Source organism: Rhipicephalus microplus, chromosome 4 (assembly GCF_043290135.1).
Source record: "Rhipicephalus microplus isolate Deutch F79 chromosome 4, USDA_Rmic, whole genome shotgun sequence".
Lineage (NCBI taxonomy): Eukaryota > Metazoa > Arthropoda > Arachnida > Ixodida > Ixodidae > Rhipicephalus > Rhipicephalus microplus.
The window spans coordinates 62,058,571-62,080,208 of record NC_134703.1 but is presented as its reverse complement, the minus strand read 5'-3'; the positions used below and the strand labels follow the sequence as shown (position 1 = coordinate 62,080,208).

Genomic DNA, 21,638 nt, shown 5'->3' with positions numbered 1-21,638 from the left:
CACAGCTTTCAGCGGCAAAGCAGGCACGTGCTCTCTAAGCAGCGTTTTTATTGGTTGCGTTTGATTTATAGCTCACTATTAGCATCGTTGCCTTTTTGATGCCATACTCAATTTGTTGGGATTGCACTGTGCAAAAATGTCGCCTGTGCTTTGATTACTTCTAAAACGTTCTGTCTTTGCGTGGCACTGGGCCACGCTCTGTAGTTGATGAGCATGAGCAAACAAATGAGAAAGCATATATATATGTTGTAATGACGAAAACCGAAACTGGAACTCTCTCTGGCACAGACTCGCATGCTAGGAAGGAAGAGGAGGAAGACGAAGCAGAATAAGAACAGCCGGCCTGCAGCAAAGGCGTTGTGTCTTATTTCTCGTCCTTACAATGGCGCAGTCGACGAAGAAAACGGCTTACGTCTCGGTTTCGTCATCCAGAACGCCCGCCGACGTGCAGCCGCGGTAAGCGTCGCTTGAAGCCCTCCTCGGCAGCTGTTTACGGACACCACCGTTCGGGGACGGCGTCAAGGCCTCCTCGCCGTCACGCTTCTTCGCTGATGGGACCCGCAAGGCGTCCGTCGCGGCCAGCATCGATCCCAGCACCGACGGATGGCGTCCAGGCCTCCGTTGTGGTTCCGGGAAACTTGTCCTGGGACGCGACACGTCGCGGCAACCATGCGCACGGGCCTCTCTCACCTAGGGATGGCGTACATGCCTCCTCCATACCTGGCAACCTGTCGGCGCTTCAAGCACCCACCGTGTACGGCGTCGAGGCCTACCCGGCGGCGCAAGACCGCTTCATCTACGCCACAGTACCAGGTCACAACTCATCACACGGGTTCCGCTTGCCTGGGAACGTCGTTGACGCTTCCAGCGCTCTGGAACCCATGTCCACGAATCCGACCACAGCTGGATTTCCAAGGGACGCCGTCCACGCGTCCTTGGTCAAGAATTGTACCACCTCGAATACCGCAGTCACTGTATCCTCCGCAGAGGCGGGCCTTGGCTCTTCGTGCGGATCACACGACAGCGCAGCGGAGCTGCAGCATACCATCGCGCAACTCCGTGTCACGACCAACGCCCTCATAGCGTCGAGTTCCAAGCTATGTCCTGCCATCTTGCCAACATTGTGCGCACTCAATGCCATGTTGGCTGCGGCCGCCGCACAAAACTTCGAGGTAAGCTCGCCCGAGAACCGTCGCAATCTCCGGCGTTCTCTCGCGGAGGTATCGGAGCAAGTGAACTGCTTGGCGGGGGCACATTTCGGAGTTCTGCCCGCCGTCCCGCCATCGCCGATTTCCTTCGCGCTACCGGAATTTCGCGGCTTCCAGGACGACGCCGAGGAATGGGTGGCAACCGTCAACGCTCTCGGAACGACTGAAGAGCAGAAGTGGGACATGGCCATAGATCGCCTGCGGGATGCTGCCGCAGCATGGCACAGGTACGAAGGCGTCAGGCAGCAGTCCTGGGCAGAATGGAGTGCAGCCCTGATTGCCGCTTTCGGACGGATTTCCTGTGACTCCAGCAAGTCCAGCTCGATCTTCCCCGAGGCCGAGGATGGAGCCCAGGCAGCGCCCCGCCTCGAGGCTGCAATCGTTCGTTGCAGCTCGTCAACGGAATGCTGCCAGGAGTTCCCTGCTGCTGACCCTGACCGAAGTGGCTGGAATCCTACACTACAGGTCCCGGACTCTGCATCGGTATTCGACCTGAAAATACCCCCACCAGACCTTCGTCCGGAGATACGGCCCTCGCGCTCGTCGTCTGAGGACATCGAGGCACTCAATCCTATTGTATTAGACACAACTGAACCCTACCAGACCACGATCATGCTCAGCCACGCAGACACTCGGCTACCAAGGAACGTTTCCTTCGAGAAAGCCCAGATACCTAGCTACGCTGAGGCCACTGCCATCGAGAACTTGCCGAGGACCAGCCCTCCTGCTGTTTCCTCCCAGCATACGATGTTTGCACATGACAGTTCGCCAGAAGCCACCGGCTCGACTACGTCTGGGAGTTCTGCTGTGGTATTTATGCCCAACCATGAGCTGCGTCCCATCTCATTTCAAGAAATGGCCCAAACGTCATCATGGCTGCCTCGCAGGGCATCCCGCTGCAGTTCAGTCCACCAGCGACGGTGGGACAAACACCAGCGTTTCCAGGTTACTCTGCGACCTTGCCGGAACAGTCAGGGCCGTCCACCTGAACTGCATTCTACGAGTTGTCAGGAAACGTTGCATCATGGACGAGTTCGACCACGGCGACAAAGTCAAGCCCACCCACCAAAAACTTTACCGCCAGCTCCGCGCGCGCACAGGACCCAGTCTCCATCACGACACGGTGAACGACCCAGACGACATAGCCAGTGTCGGCCGCCGGAGCCAATTTCGACAAACTTCCAGCGTGGTCGAGACCGACCACGACGATGTAGCCAACCTCGCCCACCTGAAGCACTGTCAACTGCTGCAGCTAGCCTTACCTACCAGAACATTGTCGTTTGGCCCAACGACAATGCTAGCAGTCATGGCCGAGTGTAATGACGAAAACCGAAACTGGAACTCTCTCTGGCACAGACTCGCATGCTAGGAAGGAAGAGGAGGAAGACGAAGCAGAATAAGAACAGCCGGCCTGCAGCAAAGGCGTTGTGTCTTATTTCTCGTCCTTACAATGTATATATATAAGGTTGCGAGACAAGTATGGTTTTCCATCTGTCAGCTTTTTGCACAAGGGACCTGTTTGTACAGCAGTTTAGTAGACTTCCCTTTGATGCGTCACAGTGTGCTAAACCTTATGTCTGATTGTGTGAAATCAAACTGTGTCTGTTGCCTCGTGTAGACCCAGATATTTTGTAAGACAGCAGTGATGGAAACTTTGCTGCACATTTAAACAAGTTCCAGTGGCAATGAGGAAGATTTCTCCATCAGTGAATGCTACATAATATTTCTGATAAATAATCCAGACATGTTTAAGTAGTGCTTAAAAGTCGTCATTCTGAGAACAGAGCACGTGCATGACACATTGATAGCTCATGTCACGATACGCTGTGCCTACTTAGAAAATAACTTCAATATAAACATAATTCAACATTGTAGAAGTACAATGAACGAGATCACAGAAATGAATGTTGCTTGATTACACGTCAGTTGTGCATGCCCATAAATTATATTCCACAGCAGAGCAAAGATCAAACCGAAATATTATCGCAACAACGTGTACACCGGTTGTCGTTGTCCTGTGTCATTTTATATATGATCAAAATTTTAATGGCAATAGTGTATTGAAGTACCAGTCAAATATAAAATAAGAGTGTTATTTCCATTTTTCCTCTGGTATGTTGTGACAAAAAACCTTTTAACGATGGGTCATTAAGCCAGTCTTCAAACCTGACTAATTTCTCAGCCTTAGTCATTGCACAAACCCATTTTGTCTAAGCGCCAGTGTAGTCTGTCAAAATTGGTCTCAGAAGGGGGGGGGCGGGGTAGGCAGTGTTGTAAATGAGTGCTACTCGCAACTAGTCATCCACAATGCGCTCATGAGATTTGCCCTTTGGGACATGCGTGCACAGATGAGTTAAAGGGAAAGGCAAATGGGAAAGCTTTGTTCTCTTTTTGTATACACCTCAAGTTATCGAATTTCTTTGGCATACAAAGTGAGCGAATACTGACATGACTCTTTTCTTGTGTAATGTAAACTCTTTTCAGCAATCTTTTTTGTCCCATTTAGCCTCTCTAGGCAATAAAAAGCAGGGTTGGGAAATGTACAATTCAATATAGATGAAATGCACTTTAATAGCGGTACACAACATACCATTGTTCTGTGGGATACATAAATTAATCATACTCCTGAGACATGCTAATGACTAGCTCCCAAGTGATGCCTTGAAAATACGAAAGAGCTGATGCACACATATGCTAGAGCTTGTGAGCTCCTGCAGTTTCGAGCCATGGTTTCAGAAAGCGAGAAATCATAGCAATACCTTCAATGGGCAAGTGTGCTTGTTGCTGGAAAGATTTCACAAAAAAATACAAAAAATGTGTCGGTGAGCCTTGCCCTTCTACATTAAAGAAATTCGATACCTGGAGGTGGAAATCAAATACAAAAGCAAAGCTTGCCATTTTTAAATTTTTTTTATATACACATGTCCACATCTGTACAGTATGTTTGCTGATATGCAGGCCGTTTCATTTTATCATTAAAATAATTTTAATGAGTTTCTCAATATTTTGTTAACAAGTCATGAGTTCATTTAGACTTCCTATAATAAAGTATGTGCACTTCTGGAAGTAATCGGACTCTAAATATAGAGTAGTGATGGCTGCCCCAGGATATTTTTGGACATTTTTTAAATTATAAAATTAAATGCCGTACTGTATATTTTATGATGGCAGTAGTGTTTTTTCACATGTGTGTCCATTTTCGTTCATGTAGAATCTGTATTTTGCTCCCACTGTCTGTGTCAAGTATGCACCTATTATAAATGACACTCCACCCGGGTTATTGGGTATCACCCAGATGTAAACATTAGATCATCTGCTTTCTCCTTCAGAAGTGAGGCATACTTGCAGGTGTCTATGTTTCTGTCTTTTCTCCTTTACTTTTCTTTTCCTAGATGAGGCAAGAATGCTTATAGAACTAATATTTCATCAAACAATGTGAAATAGAGAGTAATGTCTTGTCACTTATATTGTGCTTAGAGAAGTAAGGGAACCTTTCACAGAAAGACCCCATTCTCTGCTGAGCATGCAACACTTCTAATTACTGACCGAAAACTGTATAAAAAAAATCATCCTAATGATTAGGGCACCATATATATCTTGAACACAGGACATCCATGGTCGTCGCCATGAATAGCATTGTAGCATCTTTTCAGCATGTAATGGAGTTTGGTGTTCAAAACTTTAGGTGGACATGGCCGCCCTGGAGCAGAGGCTTCAGCGGCTGGAGAAGGAGCTTCGCAACAACCACATAATGCTGACCCAGATCCGCGACACTGTTCGCAACTTCCTCACTGGGGCCCCCGGTCTAGGCTGGAAAGGCATCCCAAAGGCACCACCAGCACTGCAGAATGTATCGCGGACAGCCATTGCGCTCTCGCCAGCCGACTGCGCTTTTTGCAGCTCCCCTCCTGCCATTACCGACTACAATGTGAGTCTTTTCAAGGGTTCAGTACTCTGCACGTCTCGTGTTCACCGTTTCCAGAGCCACATCTTATCCTTATGCCTAGTTTACGAGAGATGCTGATCGAAAAAAAAAAAAAAAGTTTCTTTAATTTGTAGTCTAGAGCAATGACAGTTTCACCGAATTTGTAGGCCTTTATGCTGATATCAAACATGTAATCAGTTTTGTAAAATGTTGCATAGTTTTTGTTTTGTACCATGACGATATGTCAAATATAGTTAGTTTTGAAAAACTTTTCCTGCCACTAAGCTTTTATGGTTCTTAGTTCATATTGCTTTTCATTAACTGTAGAATGCAAATAACCAACGAGAAAGAGCGTAGAAAACATTTCAACAAGAAAAATTATAATGTGAGAAGTTTTAGAATGCTCAGCGCTTACTGATTGCTTACTTTAGGTTCGTAATAGTTATATAGGTGATATCAAGTATCAAGTACTAAAGGTGATACTGGCACTGTTCACGTGGTAAGGAATATGTGGGCAGAATTTTATCCTGAACTGATGACCATAAATACCAAAAACATGGTTTCCAAACTCAATTTGGCCAAATTTGGATCATGAGAACAAATCAAATTGTAAAGGTGTAAGTGAAAGTTTATCTATAGGGAAAAGATTTTTTAAAATTATTTCTGTTGTTGTGAGAGCTTTGGAATTTCGGTTATTTTGATCATGTGGATTTAGTGAACTGCTAATGCGAAATGCAGTGGCAAGTGGCCAGGTGATATTTTCCAGCGGACTTTTGACTCTAGACAATGAGCTCATCATAGTTTTTAGTAGCCACCTTGTGCTCCTTAAAATTAATTTTAACCTACCTTGAGTTTAATTACAGTATTAAAGTTCTTTAGAGAAACTAAACTTGTGAACGCAAATAGAATGAAAAATATGTAATTTTGGATAAAAAACTTGCACTTTTTGACACGTATCTCCCCTTGCAGTTCATAATCTTCAGTCTCTGCAATCATATTTTATTTTGGCTGAGTTGGCTATACGTAAATAAGATCCCCATGCAGTTGAACTGATCTTGGGAAGCTGTGCGGCATGTGATTGCACGATCATTTTGTTCGCAGCCCTGAAAAAAGCACATAAGCTGATCATACAGTTACTTCAGCATAAGTGGGTACGATAGAGGTTGCAGCACGGTGTGTTGAAGGTTTTTCAGTTGCAGCAAGTGTCGTTTAATTTATAATGTCATACCAATAACCTACACATACTCGTGATAGTGCAACCTATAGCAGCAGCTTTTTTTTTCTGTTTTGGTATAGGAAAAATCTTTAAAGCATCTTCACTCATTTTGCAATGCACATACTCTTAGCTCAAACCTAAAATTTTACGCGAAAGTTACGCTATGTCTCAGACTGATTGTAATAATTGTTGCAAAATGGATCGCTGAATAGCATAGTGAAGCACACAGCATGGCTCATTGCAGGGGGTTGTAGGAAGAAGAGAGCCATTGGTTGTGCGCGGCTACTGAAGCTGTTGACACGGGCTCAGATCTTGCCTTGTCTACTTTAGTATTAATTCTACTTTTATGTGTACCATGGGCCGAGAAAATGTGAATATGTATCCAAACAAGCAATCCACTAGTTGCATATTAATTTGTCGCTTTGCTTTCCTTCCAGGTGTATGACCTATATGAGAAGATAGCGTTTGACAACCCCGACGGCGGGGTGTGGAAGCAAGGTTGGAAACTTGAATACGAGGAGTCGATGTGGACGAAAGACCGGAAACTCAGGGTGTTTGTAGTTCCTCATTCCCACAATGACCCAGGTATGAAGCTGGAGAACAGTCGTGCCACTGCTTTTCTGCGTCCCAATCTGTCACGCGTATCTAAACAACCGTGCAAGTTGTATGTGGCACTACTTATATTCACTAGCTGTTATAGCATTCAAAACAATTAGCAGTGCGCTAAATTTTTTGGTCCAATAGAATGCCCATTGAGAGCTCACACTTTAGTGACGTTCAACACTTTTTTATTTTCCTAACTTATCTTATAGTTGTGCATTTTCTAACGCTGTCACGTAGGTTATTTGTGATGAGATATCAGCTCGAAGGCTAACAGTATGAACGGCACTGTACAGGTGATCGTACGAGATCATCTTTGTCAAGGGCTATACATCTTTTTGTTTCCTTTGCTAGTTGCGCTGATAAACTGCTGTGTTCATCTAAGAGCAACTCTGAAAAAGCTGTGCTAATTCTCGGAAGATCTGCAGGCACCTGCATTGAATGCGTATAAGCATGTGTGCCACAAGTCGTGTTGCCTTAAATAGGTCCTAGCAGGTACCACTTGTCGCCGTGCAGTTTTAAAGAGCCAGTTGCGATGCAGTGGCTTACCAACTCTTTCCTTTTTCGCGAGTGGGGGGGGCTAACCTGCCACACTCGTCAGCCGATATATATATATATATATATATATATATATATATATATATATATATATATATATATATATATATATATATATATATATATATATATATATATATATATGGGTACGTATATATATATGGGAAGTTGTAGGGTATGCAATATATATATATATATATATATTGCATACCCTACAACTTCCCTCATGAATACATTTATATTGGTGGCGGCCTCCTCAACAGTAAGTATTTATCATTGAAATTTTAATGACTAAAAACAGCTCACGAAGAATTCAGTTTTTAAATGTGAAGCACTCCTTGAGGAACCATAGGTATTTTGAGCATTTCTATCTACTTATTTTAGCTTACCACTGAGCTTGAGTCTGCTGCTTTATTCTTCACCACATTGCAAGCTGCCTTCATAGCTCCAAGTTGCTATAAGCAAGGCTGATCAGATTTATTGGAAATTAAAGCGGAAACCTTTCTTACGATTAGTCGCAATCATGTGCTCTCAGCAGCTTCGACAGAGCAGCGGTGATGGTAATCCTTTTTGATCAAAGAAAATAATTTTCCTGAAGCAGCAAATGTTTTGACCGGTCCATAAAAAGTTTGTTCGTTCCCATCTATGACTGCATTGGCCAGTTGCAGCAGAATAAAAACATGCACAAGTGTTGTAATTAATAGGGCACCTGTTTAGCGCTAGCCTGCTCTGCAGTGCTACTGCACAGGGCGGAAAGCGTAGGAAAAAGTCTTTAAGGAAAATCTTCACTGCTATCATGTTGAAAAATTATCACTACATTGTACCCTGGCATCGTAATATTTTCTTTTTCTCGTAACAATACAATTGAGTGATTACAGTGATGAAGGAAAATTTTGCCTTGTTATTTTGTTATTGCCAGCGTGCATCGGACAGTGTCCACTGTCAAACTAGGGGGGCTGAGCCCCCCCCCCCCCACTTCTTTCAGTGAGAAGGAGCTTAGGAGGTCCCCTTGCCCCCCCCCCCCCCCCCCCTGCTGATACGGCTATGTTGCATTGCATATAAAGTGAACTGCGGCGTTTGACAAAGTATTTGAATTCTGAAGAAGCGTTTTGTCGTCTTTCCTCTCCAGCCAGGTTTGAGGAACACTGTGACTGAACACCGCCACAGTGAAGTTACAGGCTGCATTTAATATGTTTGCCTAGTCTTCTGTAAGCCTTCACAGTCAACAGGAATGAAGGTCCACGAGCAGTGTGTTTGTTAACACACTGCACGACAGCGGAAAGGCATGAAAAGAAAGACTGAACTAAAAAGGGTGTGGGGCACTCTTTCTTGTTTATTTGTTTCTTCATACTGCTTTGCACATTTTTTGCAGCAGTGTTAAAACCAATTTATTCTGGAAACAAGTAGTGATGTTAAAGCAAATGCACCTACACTGTTCAACGAGTCATGAGTAACAGTGTTAGAGTACGAATTTTTTTTTCTGTTGCAAAAGATTGTGGCTGTTGATGTGGCATTGAGTAATGATCATGGTTCTTTGTCTTGTTCTGCTAGGCTGGCTTAAAACGTTTGATAAGTATTACCTTGACCAAACACGGCACATATTGGATAACATGGCCGCTAAGCTCGGTGTGGACAAACGGCGGCGTTTCATCTGGGCCGAGACTTCCTACCTCTCGCACTGGTTCGACCAGCAAAGCGAGGAGATCAAGTCCAAAGTGCGGGGGTAAGCATGGGGCACTTGCTGGCTAGGTGTACCTGTTTATTTTTTTTTTTAATGTGGCAACCACTTTTTGGTTTCAGGAAAGTTGCCCACACAGATACTTTAGGTGTCCGATTAAAGTAGTATAATAGCTTGCATATTCAAGGCGGGTAAAGTAGCAATCAAAACCTAGTAACTCCTAAAACCAGCAAAGAAAAATTGTGTGTTATATAAAACAAGTGCAGAGAAAATATATAAAGCCTATAAGGAATCAGGTTCACCTTTACGGTAGAAATAAGGTGCAATTGAAACAAATACAAAAAGAGACATGGACATGGAAGAGATGCTTCAGTGTCTTTTATTTTTGAGTTCGTCTCGTTTGTGCCTTATTGCTTCCATAAACCATGTACCAATTAGCCTAACAAAGAGTTCTACTTGAATCAGGTTCAGCTTTGTATTGATTACTCAAGATAAAGAAATACCATTTTGTTGGTCTTTCCCGCATTTTTAAGAATCTGCTTTTATATTTTTTATATTGATCTTGCGGTGCCTGCACACCCTATCCCAGCTGAAAGTTTCGCTTTTCATACAATGCAAAAAGAACAAGCTTTGCCCAAGAGCAGTCATGCAGTAGAAACAATGTTCTCGGCATGCCTTATATCCTTGCCACATAGGCACAAAAAAATACATTCAGCGTTTGGGACATTAAGTTCCTGAATTACATTTGTTTTAGCCGAGCTGCCACACGAGTAAATTTCATGGGATTTGACCTGACGATGTCGATAACAGTGACTTTTTAAATGTGCAATTTTGGAGTAATAATAAAATATAAACTTGCATTTTACCAACTCAAACCTGCTTTCGGAAATAGTGAAATGTAGAAATAAGCTATTATATTGCCAATAGCTTGGATTTATTCTTGCCTTTTAGAACATTTCGATCGACCACAGCCGCTTCAGCTATTGCATGTAAAATTTAAAGCCTAGAATCAAACAGGGCACCTGTCATGTTGAAATCATTGCAATTCCAATGTGAATTTCTATGTAGTACAATGGCGAAATAACATGGTTTCTGTTAGAAGTCTTGCATAAAATATTTTTGCAAGACTGGCGTTGTTTCAAACGTCTTTTGCATACTGCACTGAGCAAGCTTTCGTGTTGAGAGTACACATTTTTCAGTCGAATGAGTTCTAGCGAAGGCATTAAGTGACAAATGGCATTAAAGTGAATGTCACTGAGTTCTAGCAAAGGCATTAAGTGACAAATGGCATTGAAGTGAATGTCACTTTCTGTGCCCTTGTGGCACGGGCATTGTTGCGATTCTGATGCTTGTCTTTTGGCATCTGTTGTGACTTGGCATTTAATGTCCAAGCAGCCATGACTGTTCAGGAGTTTGCAGAACATATGTGGTACTAGTCAAAGCAATAACTAGTCTTTTGCAGTAAGTAAAAAGTTGTCTGTTTTTCTTTCTTGCTTCTAGAATACCAGATGACGTCCCTTTTGAAAATGTTTTGGTGCCCTTTGCTCTTTCTCTTATGCAGGAGTACAAGTATCTCGGGTGCTGTTAAGGCATGTTTTCTTCTTGTAAGAAAGACTTAATGAGGAATATTGCAAGGACATTACGGTCTATTGCATTGCAATATAGAGGCTAACTTGGGCCAACTTAGTCATTGCAGTAATCATGATCTGTCTAATGTAATCACTGCAGCTTGTCCTGAGCAGCCCCCAGCTGCATTTCCCTTTTTGGCCCTTAATATTTGTCTTATTCAAAATATTGCTTGAACTAACTTTGAAAGCTGCTTGTGGATTCTTGTCAGTGTACTGAAGATTATAGTCTAGTTTATAGTCTAGTCTAGTCTACTGAAGAGTATAGTCTGAGTGATACTTGAACTGGGAAATAAATAAATATGACAATATGTGTATGTATTTTAAAGGTTTTGTCCTCCTTTTGCAGTTCAATGTTTATTGGCCAATAGATCTCCACAAGGGCTCAGCTATGTGCACAAATGTTTTGCAGTATTGTTCTGTATTGATCTTGACTCTGCCTGTGTGTGTGGGTGTGTCGTAGTTATTGGTAGCATTTGGTGCATTTTTTTGTTCTTTTCAGTTATGTGCAGTCTGGCCAACTGGAGATTGTTACGGGTGGCTGGGTGATGAACGATGAAGCTAACACGCATGTGTTTGCAATGGTGGAACAGATGGTCGAAGGACACCAGTGGGTGGAGCAAAACCTAGGTAATGTAGACCATGCAAGCTAGGAATTTGTCTTTGTGTTAGTGTTGTTTGATATGTGGGTATGAGTGTGTTTTTGCATATGTGTACTTTAAGATATGTGTTCCACGTTCAATCACGGGCCGAGGAGTAGCCGGCACCTTACTTGTGTGCTGACATCTTCTTATATATCATATCAATCAATGATACATTCAGTGTTACACAGTGAATACTATGACCTTATACTGACAAGGATACTGACAAGGTGTACTAAGCATTGCCTTATGGATTCATAGGGTTCTTATTTCGACTCGCTTGAAATGCAGGGATTCGTCCAAAGAACGGCTGGGCCATTGACCCCTTCGGCCTGTCCTCCACAATGCCATACCTTCTTAAGCGAATGGGTTTTGCCAACATGGTGGTGCAGAGGGTCCACTACTCGATCAAGAAGTACATGGCTCGGGAAAAGGCTCTCGAGTTCATTTGGCGTCAGCCTTGGGGTGTGTGCACTTTCTGTTGTAATTATCTTGGAAAAAGGATTGCTTCTACTTAGCGTGCCTGTGCCATTGATCTTTTCAAGCAATGAGTGGTACTTTGCAGCACTTGTTCTTTGTAAGGATATTTCTCTCTGTTAATTTATTCGATTTGGCATCCTGATGACACACTTTGTTTCCTAGGCGTTGTTCATTATAAATCAAGCGTAAACAACATGGGAGTTGGGACTTGCATAATGCGCTAGCACATACAGTTTGATCCAGACCCCGTAAAAATGGTTTTTATTTACGTGGATACCTTACGTAAGGTATTTTGTAAGGTATTTATTCCCCCCCCCCCTCAGAAAAGATATTTTTAACATTAGTGTGTTGCATCGATGTCCTTTGGTTTCGTGCTATGGAAAACAGCAAACGTACAAACTATAACTCGACAAATGCTATGAACTATACAAGTAGTGAGATTCTGAGCTCTTTTAAATCTTTAAATGGTTCTGACTGCTGGGGCTAGCTAGGCCAGGGTGAAAACCCATAGTGCCTGAAGCTTTTCTACTGGCCTTTTATTCTTAAAGATCAAGGCAGCTTAAAGATCAAGTCAGTTTATTCTTATATTTTTACCTTTTGCACTCCTTAGCAGTATTGACAATTTGATCAGTAAAGGCATCAGTGAAGTTGCACAAGTAGGAATTGGGTAGCTTTCTCTCTCTTCTTTCTTATCACCAAACCTAAAGATAAATCTTTATAGTCTACTGTTCATTTCACTAATTGTTTGGGTTTTTTTTACAGTTAGCTTCAGAACTGTGCCATCTAATGCCACACCATCTAGCACTTGTTTAGTCGAGGGGGCAGTTATACAGTTGAATGCAGCTCGTGCATGTAGCCTTGCCACCTCCCTGTATTTTTCATTCATCTGCGCGATCATGTAATAGTATGCCAAGCTGTGGTGAAATGACTGGCCCCTGTGCAGTGCTGTTTTCCCTTCATTGTGGCTGCAGATCAAAATAAGACAACAGACATCCTGTGCCACATGATGCCGTTCTACAGCTACGATGTCCCACATACGTGTGGACCGGACCCCAAGATCTGCTGCCAGTTTGACTTCAAGCGGCTTCCAGGCAACAAGATCAACTGTCCTTGGAAAGTGCCTCCGGTGTCGATCACCGACCACAATGTAGCTGATCGGTGAGCTCCTTGTGTTTTTTGCTTGTTTCTCCTTGGTTGTATATTATGTTTTTGCTCTGTTTACGAGCCTCCGTGTGATCATGCACTATTGACTGTGTAAAAGGCGACAACCGCAGCAGAAAAGCATTTTAATGGCACTCACCATGATGGCTTTGAAACTACGGCATTACGCTAAGTTCAGAGTCACAGTTTTTATCACAGTCATGGTGGTTACATTTCGTTGGGCACGAAACACAAAAGCACCCATGTTCTTCGATTTAAGTGCTAGTCAAAAAAGCCCTAGTGGTCAAAATAATAAAGTTGTCATGCTTCAAAATTGTATTGTAGTTTCAGCTTGTAAAACCTCTGGATTTTATTTTAATGATCAACCTTCACAGTTTTCTGCATTACTTAACCCTTGCAGACATTTGAGCGAAAGGTTTCGTGTGTGGAGTTTCTGACGTAGACTCCAAGCTGTGGCTTTTTAGTAGTTATGGAGCTCTGTGCTAAAATTATTGAGGTTAGTGTATTGTAACTTAGCTTCTAGGTAATGTTTGTGTTGCCATTCTGCACTGAAGTTGTCATTCACTGGTCAAAGTAATGAACAGAATGAATTTTTTTAAATGTACTACAACATTTCCACTAAGTATGTATCGTGGGCATAGGTAAGTACCCTCTCCTTATCCTTCACCATTGCTCTCCCCTTCCACCAGCCACGATGTGACACTGATTTGCACTTCCCTACATAAAATCCTGCCAACAACAATGGTGTGTACTATGTACAACAAAATACCCCACATCACACAATATATGATGTGGGGTGTATTGTTGGTTTTCACATACTGCAGCTCTAATTTACTGATAGCTGTCATATCTGCAATTGCTGAAAAGTATACAATACCAAGAATTCCTTGGATACGGTACTCCTTTTCAATGCAATGACTTGAGCAATAGTGTACAGTCGCTTGCCGAAATTGTGGTATAAACATGTGTGAATACAGTATTACTGTTGACTCTCAGTAAACGGAATTACTATCTAAATGAAACAGCTGCCTCTAATGTGATTGGTTTCGTACTTGAATTCTGCATCCCTACTCATCTCTCTGAAAACGAAAGTCCTGTTAAACGGAACATATTATCCTGGTGCCTCGAGGTTTTTTTTTCTATGAGTCTACCGTATTTATTGAGTAGCCTTTAACAAGACCTTCAAAGTTTTCAATGTGCATTAACACATCACTTTTGGGGTTTTTTGAGCACTTCACTACAGCTGATACTTCAGTTAATCAAAATTGTAGCTTAGTTGTATCAAAATGCAATCAAATGTATACCTGGAAAATAGAAATGACAAAAGCATTATCTTACTGTACCAAAATTCTCTTCATTGGGATGTACAAGGATGTTTATTCTAACATTGTATAGGAATGTATAAACTTGATAGAAGGCAAAAAATATTGATGGGCTCCGGTGCACATTAAACTTCAAAGGACTCATAGTGGTCTGAAATAGCCTTTAGTTTGTCATTGCCTGTTGCGTCTTGTTTTAACATATGCCTTGACACAACATTGACACTTCGACAACCTGAAAGCTTTTGAACAATCTCAAGGGAAAAACTGGCTGCTCTGTGTTTCATGTCCAAGTTTCTCCTCAGAAGGCATGAATTTAATTATGAAATAATTGACTGTCGGAAGTGGCGGTGTATCGAAGAAGTTTTATGGAGTAGATTTAATGAATGGTCATTTCAATCGTGCGGTGTCTCTCTGCCCAACAGAGCCATGCTGCTTCTGGACCAGTACCGCAAGAAATCTCTACTCTTCCGATCGCACGTCGTGCTGGTGCCACTTGGAGACGACTTCAGATACGACAAACCTTCGGAATGGGACAACCAGTTCAACAACTACCAGAAGCTCTTCAACTACATCAATACCAACGAACGTCTGCACGCAGAGGTATTAGCCAATTGTTGCTGCTTTGAGCAATCGAGAGTTTGATCCAATGTTGGATAACAGCAGAATAGAAGGAAAGCTACATATTACAGCAAAAGTTGATGGAATAGATTGCTGAGAATGGTCTTGAATTGTAAAGAACAGGCACTATGTGTTAGATATTGAAAACGATGGTAAGATGTTTTGTTTGAGACGAGGGACTCGAAGTGGGATAGTTCACTTGTTTTTAGCAAGCTAACCATAAAGGGTGCCGTTTCTTTCTAGCTGATTGAACTGACGTGAGAAATGTTGTGTGACAGAAGCATAGTTGTTTATTTGTTAACATGTGTCTGTGTACATATGTACATCTGTTCACTATACTTTAAAAGAATGCCTTTTGGCGAATTTATCCTGGAAAGAAATTCGTAAAGTGGTGAAATGCCTATTACAAGGCAACTTTGGAAGCCTACTCTTGTGCCGATTGATGCAGGACAGCCACTATATTATTAAAGATTGCATGTGCCATGCACTGAGATTAAATGTCCCTGGGCATTGATAATGAGGTTTCTCGGTCGCCTTTTGATATATATTTGCACTCAGTATTTTAGGGGTGGTGACACAGTATATCTGTACTCTTGAGCACTGCAGGTTTCCTGTACTTGCACGCTGGTTAAGTTTGACTGTTTGGATGTTATTCAATCAATTGTGTGCATTATGTAGAGGTGAAAGAGAGGCAGTATGCGATTTAATTTTCTGTATTTCTATTTGTGTAAAGAGGTTCATTGGGTGAACCTAACGGGCAGGTGGAAGATTCGAGATATATGCAGGACGAGGAAGATGGTAAAGCTCAAGCGCCGATCTCGTGGTGCCTTTCTCTGTGATGATGCTTGTTGTTCTTTGGTGTTGTCATCATTCCTTCATTATAATTGCCCCCGTCGAGGAAGATGAAGCCATCCTGGCGATCTAACAGGTGGAAACGAGCGGGTCGAAGTATGGCTTCAAGCGGCCCATGTGAACAATATCGTGTCCACGCCGACGATGGTCACCGAGCGGCGTAAGCAATTCAATGGCGTAATTGACGGGTGATGTATGCTCTACCACGCGGTATGGACCATGGTAATTCGAAAGTAGCGTGGTAGACAAACCAGGTGCACAGGGTGGTACAGGGTGGGTTCCGGGGCGACCTCTGCGGCAGGAGGGTGGTCGTCATCGCGGGCCTTTTGCTGGCGTTGCTGGTCAGCCGTAGTAAACTGCTTCGCTAGTTAGCGGCATTCTTCGACGTGACGGGTGGCTTCGGACACGGTTGTGCACTCAGATGCATCTGGTGTGTATGGCAGCAAAGTGTAAATTATGTGCGATGGTTGACGTCCGTATAGAAGGAAGAATGGGGAAAAGCCCGTGGTGACTCGGGTAGCGGTGTTCTACGCATAGGTCAGAAACGGAAGAACCAGGTTCCAGTTCATTTGGTCAGATGCCACATGCGTCGCGAGCATGTCACCCAGGGTCCGAATTTGGCCATTTGTCAAAGGGTGGTAAGCACTACTCATCCGGAGCACGATGTGGCACTGGCGAAGAAGTGCTTGGATTACGTCGGATAGAAATACACGGCCCCGGTCACTGAGGAGTTCGCGAGGAGGGCCTTGACGCAACACAAATTAATGGAGGATGAAAGCTGCGACGTCCTGAGCGGTCGCCGTAGGAAGAGCAGGGGTTTCGGCATATTGTGTCATGTGATATACAGCAACGATCACCCACCAGTTACCTGCTGTGGTCAATGGCAGTGGTCCATAAAGGTCAATTCCGACGCGATCGAATGGGTGGTCGGGGCATGCAAGCGGCAGTAGTGGAGCTGATCTTGGATTCGGTGGCTGTTTCTGTTGCTGACACTCGTGGCAGCCGCGAATAAACTGTCGAACAAAAGTTAACATCCCACGCCTGTAGTACCGCTTCCTTAAACGTTTGTAGGGCTCGAAGACACCGGCGTGAGCGCATTGCGTGTCGGAGTGAAATGATGCACGGATTGTAGAGCGCAGATTTCGAGGAATAACGAGCAGCCACTTCCTGCCGTCTGGTGAGTAATGGTGCCGGTACAAGAGGCCACCTCGAATGGTGAAGTGCGAAGCCTGGCGTCGCATTGCTCGAGTGCTTGGAAGTGTCGGTACCTCAGATAAAAAGTCCAGAAGCGAAGTTATCCATGGATCGTCGCTCTGTGCAGAGGACATTGTGTCGATGTCAAGAGCTGACAGCGCGTGTTCTATAGAAGATATAGAGGCAGCCTCAGCGGACAGTGGTGATTGCGAGAGCGTATCAGCATCGGCATGTTGGCGGTGGGAATGATAGACGATGCGGATGTCATGCTCTTTAACTCACCGAGCCCATCGAGCAAGGCGACCTGATGGATCCTTCAGCGACGACAACCAACATAAGGCATGATGGTCTGTAACTACAGCAAAAGTGCGACCATATAAGTATGGGCGAAACTTGACAATCGCCCAAAGTATGGCTAAGCACTCTTTTTCGGTAACCTTGTAGTTTACCTCAGCCTTGTTGAGCGTTCTGCTGGTGTAGGCGACGACATACTCAGGTGATCCAGGCTTGCGTTGAGCAAGAACTGCATCGAGACCGACACCGCTGGCGTCTATATGGAGTTCAGTTGCAGCCATGAGATCATAGTGGCGCAATATAGGCGGCAATGTCAGGAGACGGCAAAGAGTGATAAATGCGTGATCACACTCGGAAGACCATGACGAGATGTCGTTCGCGCTATTTTGAAGTTGGGTCAAAGGGGCAATTATGGAGGCAAAGTTGCGCAGAAACCGACAAAAGTAGGAGCAGAATCCTACGAAGCTACGTAACTGTTTTACAGTCGTCAATTTGGGGAATTCAGCGACAGCGCGTAGTTCAGCCGGGTCGGGAAGAACGCCATCCTTTAATACGACGTGACTGAGAATGGTGAGCTTTCGAGCAGCGAAGTGGCAGTTCTTGAGATTAAGTTGGAGCTGCGCATTCTTCAGACATGTGAGGACATGTTTTAGACGTACAAGATGTGTTGCGAAATCAAGTACAAAGACGACGATATCGTCGAAGTAGCAGAGGCATATGTTCCATTTCAAAGCCTGCAGAACCGAGTCCATCATGCGCTCTAATATGGCCGGCGCATTGCAGAGGCCGAAGGGCATGACATTGAACTCATATAGCCCATCCGGTGTTACGAAAGCTGTTTTTGGACGATCAGCATCTGCTAAGGGCACCTGCCAACACCCTGAACGCGAATCTAATGACGAAAAAACTCGGCACCTTGTAAGCAATCAAGGGCGTCGTCAATCCTGGGCAAAGGGTATATGTCTTTGCGAGTGATCTTATTAAAGCGCCTGTAATCAACGCAGAAGCGAATTGTACCATCCTTTTTCTTAATAAGAACGGCAGGGGATGCCCATGGACTTTGGGAAGGTCGGATAACGTCGCGCTTGAGCATATTGTCAACCTGTTAGGTGATAACCTGACGTTCCACGGCGGAAACACGGTATGGTCGCTGTCGTACTGGCGCGTTGGAACCTGTGTTGATGCAGTGAAAAAAACTGGGAGTTCCGCCAAGGGTAGGTTGAGCAACGTCAAAGCATGCACGGAACTGTTAGAGCAGCTGAAGTAGCTCAGAGCGTTCAGATGGCGATAGTCTGTCGGTGATCGATGAATTGAAAAGCTCCTGTGCCCGTGTGTGCAGACGTTGTTCGGCGCTTAGCTTCCGTAAGGCAGGGCAACCAAAAACGGCACGTATCGCCTCCTTGAAGGCAGATCAGTTCGCGAACTCGGTTTCGTGGTTCGTATACCAAAGCTTGGCCATGTTGGTAAGATAAAAATTGACAGTGCCGAACTTAGCAGCGTCATCCCACCTGTTGGGTCCACCGTCTTTTTTGTATGACAACAGCCAGTCCTCGACATCCTGGTCTTCGGTGCCCGCAAACATCGGGGGGGGGGGGGGGGTCTCGCTGGTGAACCGGGCCGGGGCGAGTAGCGACCGCGATAGGTACTGTTTGCTGGGCAGCGTCAACTTGCATGGTCGACGACAGGGTGTGGGATCGGAGTTCCAGGGTGTAGGCGATGTGGTTACCCAGCACGATCCACCAAATGTAAAGAGGTTTATTGGGCGAACCTAACGGGCAGGTGTAAGATTCGAGATAGCCGCAGGACGAGAAAGATGGTGGAGCTCGAGCACCGATCTCGTGGTGCCTTTCTCTGCGATGATGCTTGTTGTTCCCTGTTTTTGTCATCATTCCTTCATTATATTTGTATCGTCTTTTATTTATGTTCGGTTCTAGTGTTTTGCAGTGTCATTACACATTTTTGCTATCGGGGCTACTATGTTGTCTATTATGTGAAGTTCTCAGCATGCACACTAAAAACCTACACCTACGAACTCCCCCAGTTTTCTATGCTACATTTAAACATGTTGTCTACTTGTATTGTCCAGCTACGTTCAATGATGTTACTTTATTAATTTGTTACGTAGTTAAGTTAAAGTACAGAGCACTGCGTAAACTTGCGTAATGCAAAATACTCTCTGCCACGCCAAGGTACCATATTACACAGTTGAAAATCAACTTGATTGCAGGTCGATCCCTGTCACTATCGAAAATAGCATGGCAGAAACAATATTAAATCAATAAATGAATAATCCGTGAGCACATTGACAGGAAACTTATTTGTGTAGGCACTGGACTGACAACACATTTACCGACTCTAAAATTCAAGCCGCCACCTGTCCTTCCCCACATTTCTCTGTCCTGTTCTCATAAAAAGTCACGCTAAAGAACTATCGGTTGTATTGTATCTCCACTAGCTCTGCAATCTGTTTCGTAAAGTAAAAACAAAAATGTGAATTCTGGTGTGCAAAGATGGCTTCGCTGCAGTTCTTCACAGCTATGTAGAGAAGCTAACTTTGTGGCAATATATGGGGATCATATTCTTTGTATATTTTCTGTGAATCCTTGCTGAGAGTGCGGGTTATGCGCCATAAAATATGGTATATGTTACAGTTAGATCCGAGACACAAACACAATGTCGTAAGCATGCCACAGCGTCCCCGATTGCTTTGTCCCGTCGTGACTGGTGGTATTGGCTTCGATTGCTAGTCGACCTCCGTTAATTTAGAATTTAAAATTCAAGTAAAATGGGTCGACCTACAATTTTGTAAATATAGTAGCTGCGGTCTTGGGCAGGCTTGATGAAGCTGTCAGTGCAAAGACATTGTTTGCGCATTAACAGGTCCAGTTTGGCACCCTTGAAGACTACTTCACCGCACTACGTGCCGAAAGCACAGTGGACAGCAGCAACATGCCGATAGGTTTCCCGTCACTAAGCGGGGATTTCTTCACCTACGCTGATCGTGACGACAACTACTGGAGCGGGTATTACACGTCCCGACCCTTTTACAAGAACATGGACCGCATCGTAGAGGCACACCTTCGGTGAGCTTTCAAAAAATTATTTTGAGCGCAAATACACTACACATTCATGCACACACACACACCCAGGCATCAAGCTACTTGGGTTTCCCATAATTTTGTGCAAAGTCAAATGAATTTGTGATGCAGCTTACATAAAAACGTATGTATGAAACCTCGCTTCCTGCCATTCATAGGGTTCAGTATGTTGCCTACACAAAGCTTAAAATGCTTTCATGTATTGTTTATTGGTACATATGCTGCATATTTATAGATCTGGTACGTTTTTTTTTTTTTTCAATTATAACGGTAAAAATTGCATCCAGAGGAAAACATGAATGAGCTTAAATGATTGAAATCAAAAGGTTTCGCGAAAATAAGAAGTTCGCTAGGGAGGGCATTGGGACCTCGTGGCCTCCCCATGCCTTCACTTGTGAACATGTCGTATTTTCGCGCAACATTTTGATTTCAAGCATGTTGAACAAACTAGGCAAATTAATTGGGTTTACTGTAGCTTAAATGAGCTTAAGATGGTTCTGAAGAAAATTAGATTTTTATGCTCTATAATAAAATCAAACGGAAAACTTGTGAACAAACGTCATTTGTACTTGCTATAGAGTCGATGTGCCTTATTTATACTTGCTTTGCTAATGAAAGCTTATTTGTGCTGAATGTCGTCACATAGAGCAGCGATTTCATGCACGCTCGAGATTTCACTGTGTCGTTTTTGCCTCTTTCTGCAGGGGCGCTGAGATCATGTTCTCTCTTGTGTGGGCACGGATGGGTTACATTTCCAATGACTACATGCCGCTAGTTAACAGCATGATGAACAGCCTGGTCTACGCTCGCCAAAACCTAGGCCTGTTTCAGCACCATGATGGCATCACTGGCACCGCCAAGACCCCCGTCGTTCTCGACTATGCACTCAGGTGAGACTAAGTGGCCCCGTTCCTTACTGATTCTTGAAGGTCCATTTTAAAAATGTAGTAATTTGTTTTAGTGTGGGAGCAATGACGCATCGACAAACAGTTATGACTCGCCTAAAAGTGCTTGTGAGTTTCCCTACACGTTCACCTAAATCACTATAACATGGAGGCCTTATGGTTGTTCCCGGTCTGCACTCAAAGCCCATTATAACAACCATGTGGGCAGCACACAAAATTGAAACACACAAGAAAACGAAACAGGAGAAGCACTTGTCCCTTTT

The 21,638-nt window shown here is 44.0% G+C and overlaps 1 protein-coding gene across 2 annotated transcripts in view; it reads left to right on the top strand.

The window, feature by feature from the left end:
• LOC119172694 (alpha-mannosidase 2) overlaps positions 1-21,638 on the top strand; it is a 72,238-nt gene that overhangs the window by 29,678 nt on the left and 20,922 nt on the right. For both annotated transcript variants that reach the window (XM_075892865.1, XM_075892866.1), the window contains exons 3-11: positions 4,894-5,136; positions 6,787-6,934; positions 9,059-9,230; positions 11,313-11,440; positions 11,743-11,916; positions 12,903-13,089; positions 14,837-15,014; positions 20,253-20,455; positions 21,175-21,360. In XM_075892865.1, coding sequence (XP_075748980.1) covers positions 4,894-5,136; positions 6,787-6,934; positions 9,059-9,230; positions 11,313-11,440; positions 11,743-11,916; positions 12,903-13,089; positions 14,837-15,014; positions 20,253-20,455; positions 21,175-21,360 — 1,619 coding nt within the window. The remainder of the gene's footprint in view (positions 1-4,893; positions 5,137-6,786; positions 6,935-9,058; positions 9,231-11,312; positions 11,441-11,742; positions 11,917-12,902; positions 13,090-14,836; positions 15,015-20,252; positions 20,456-21,174; positions 21,361-21,638) is intronic.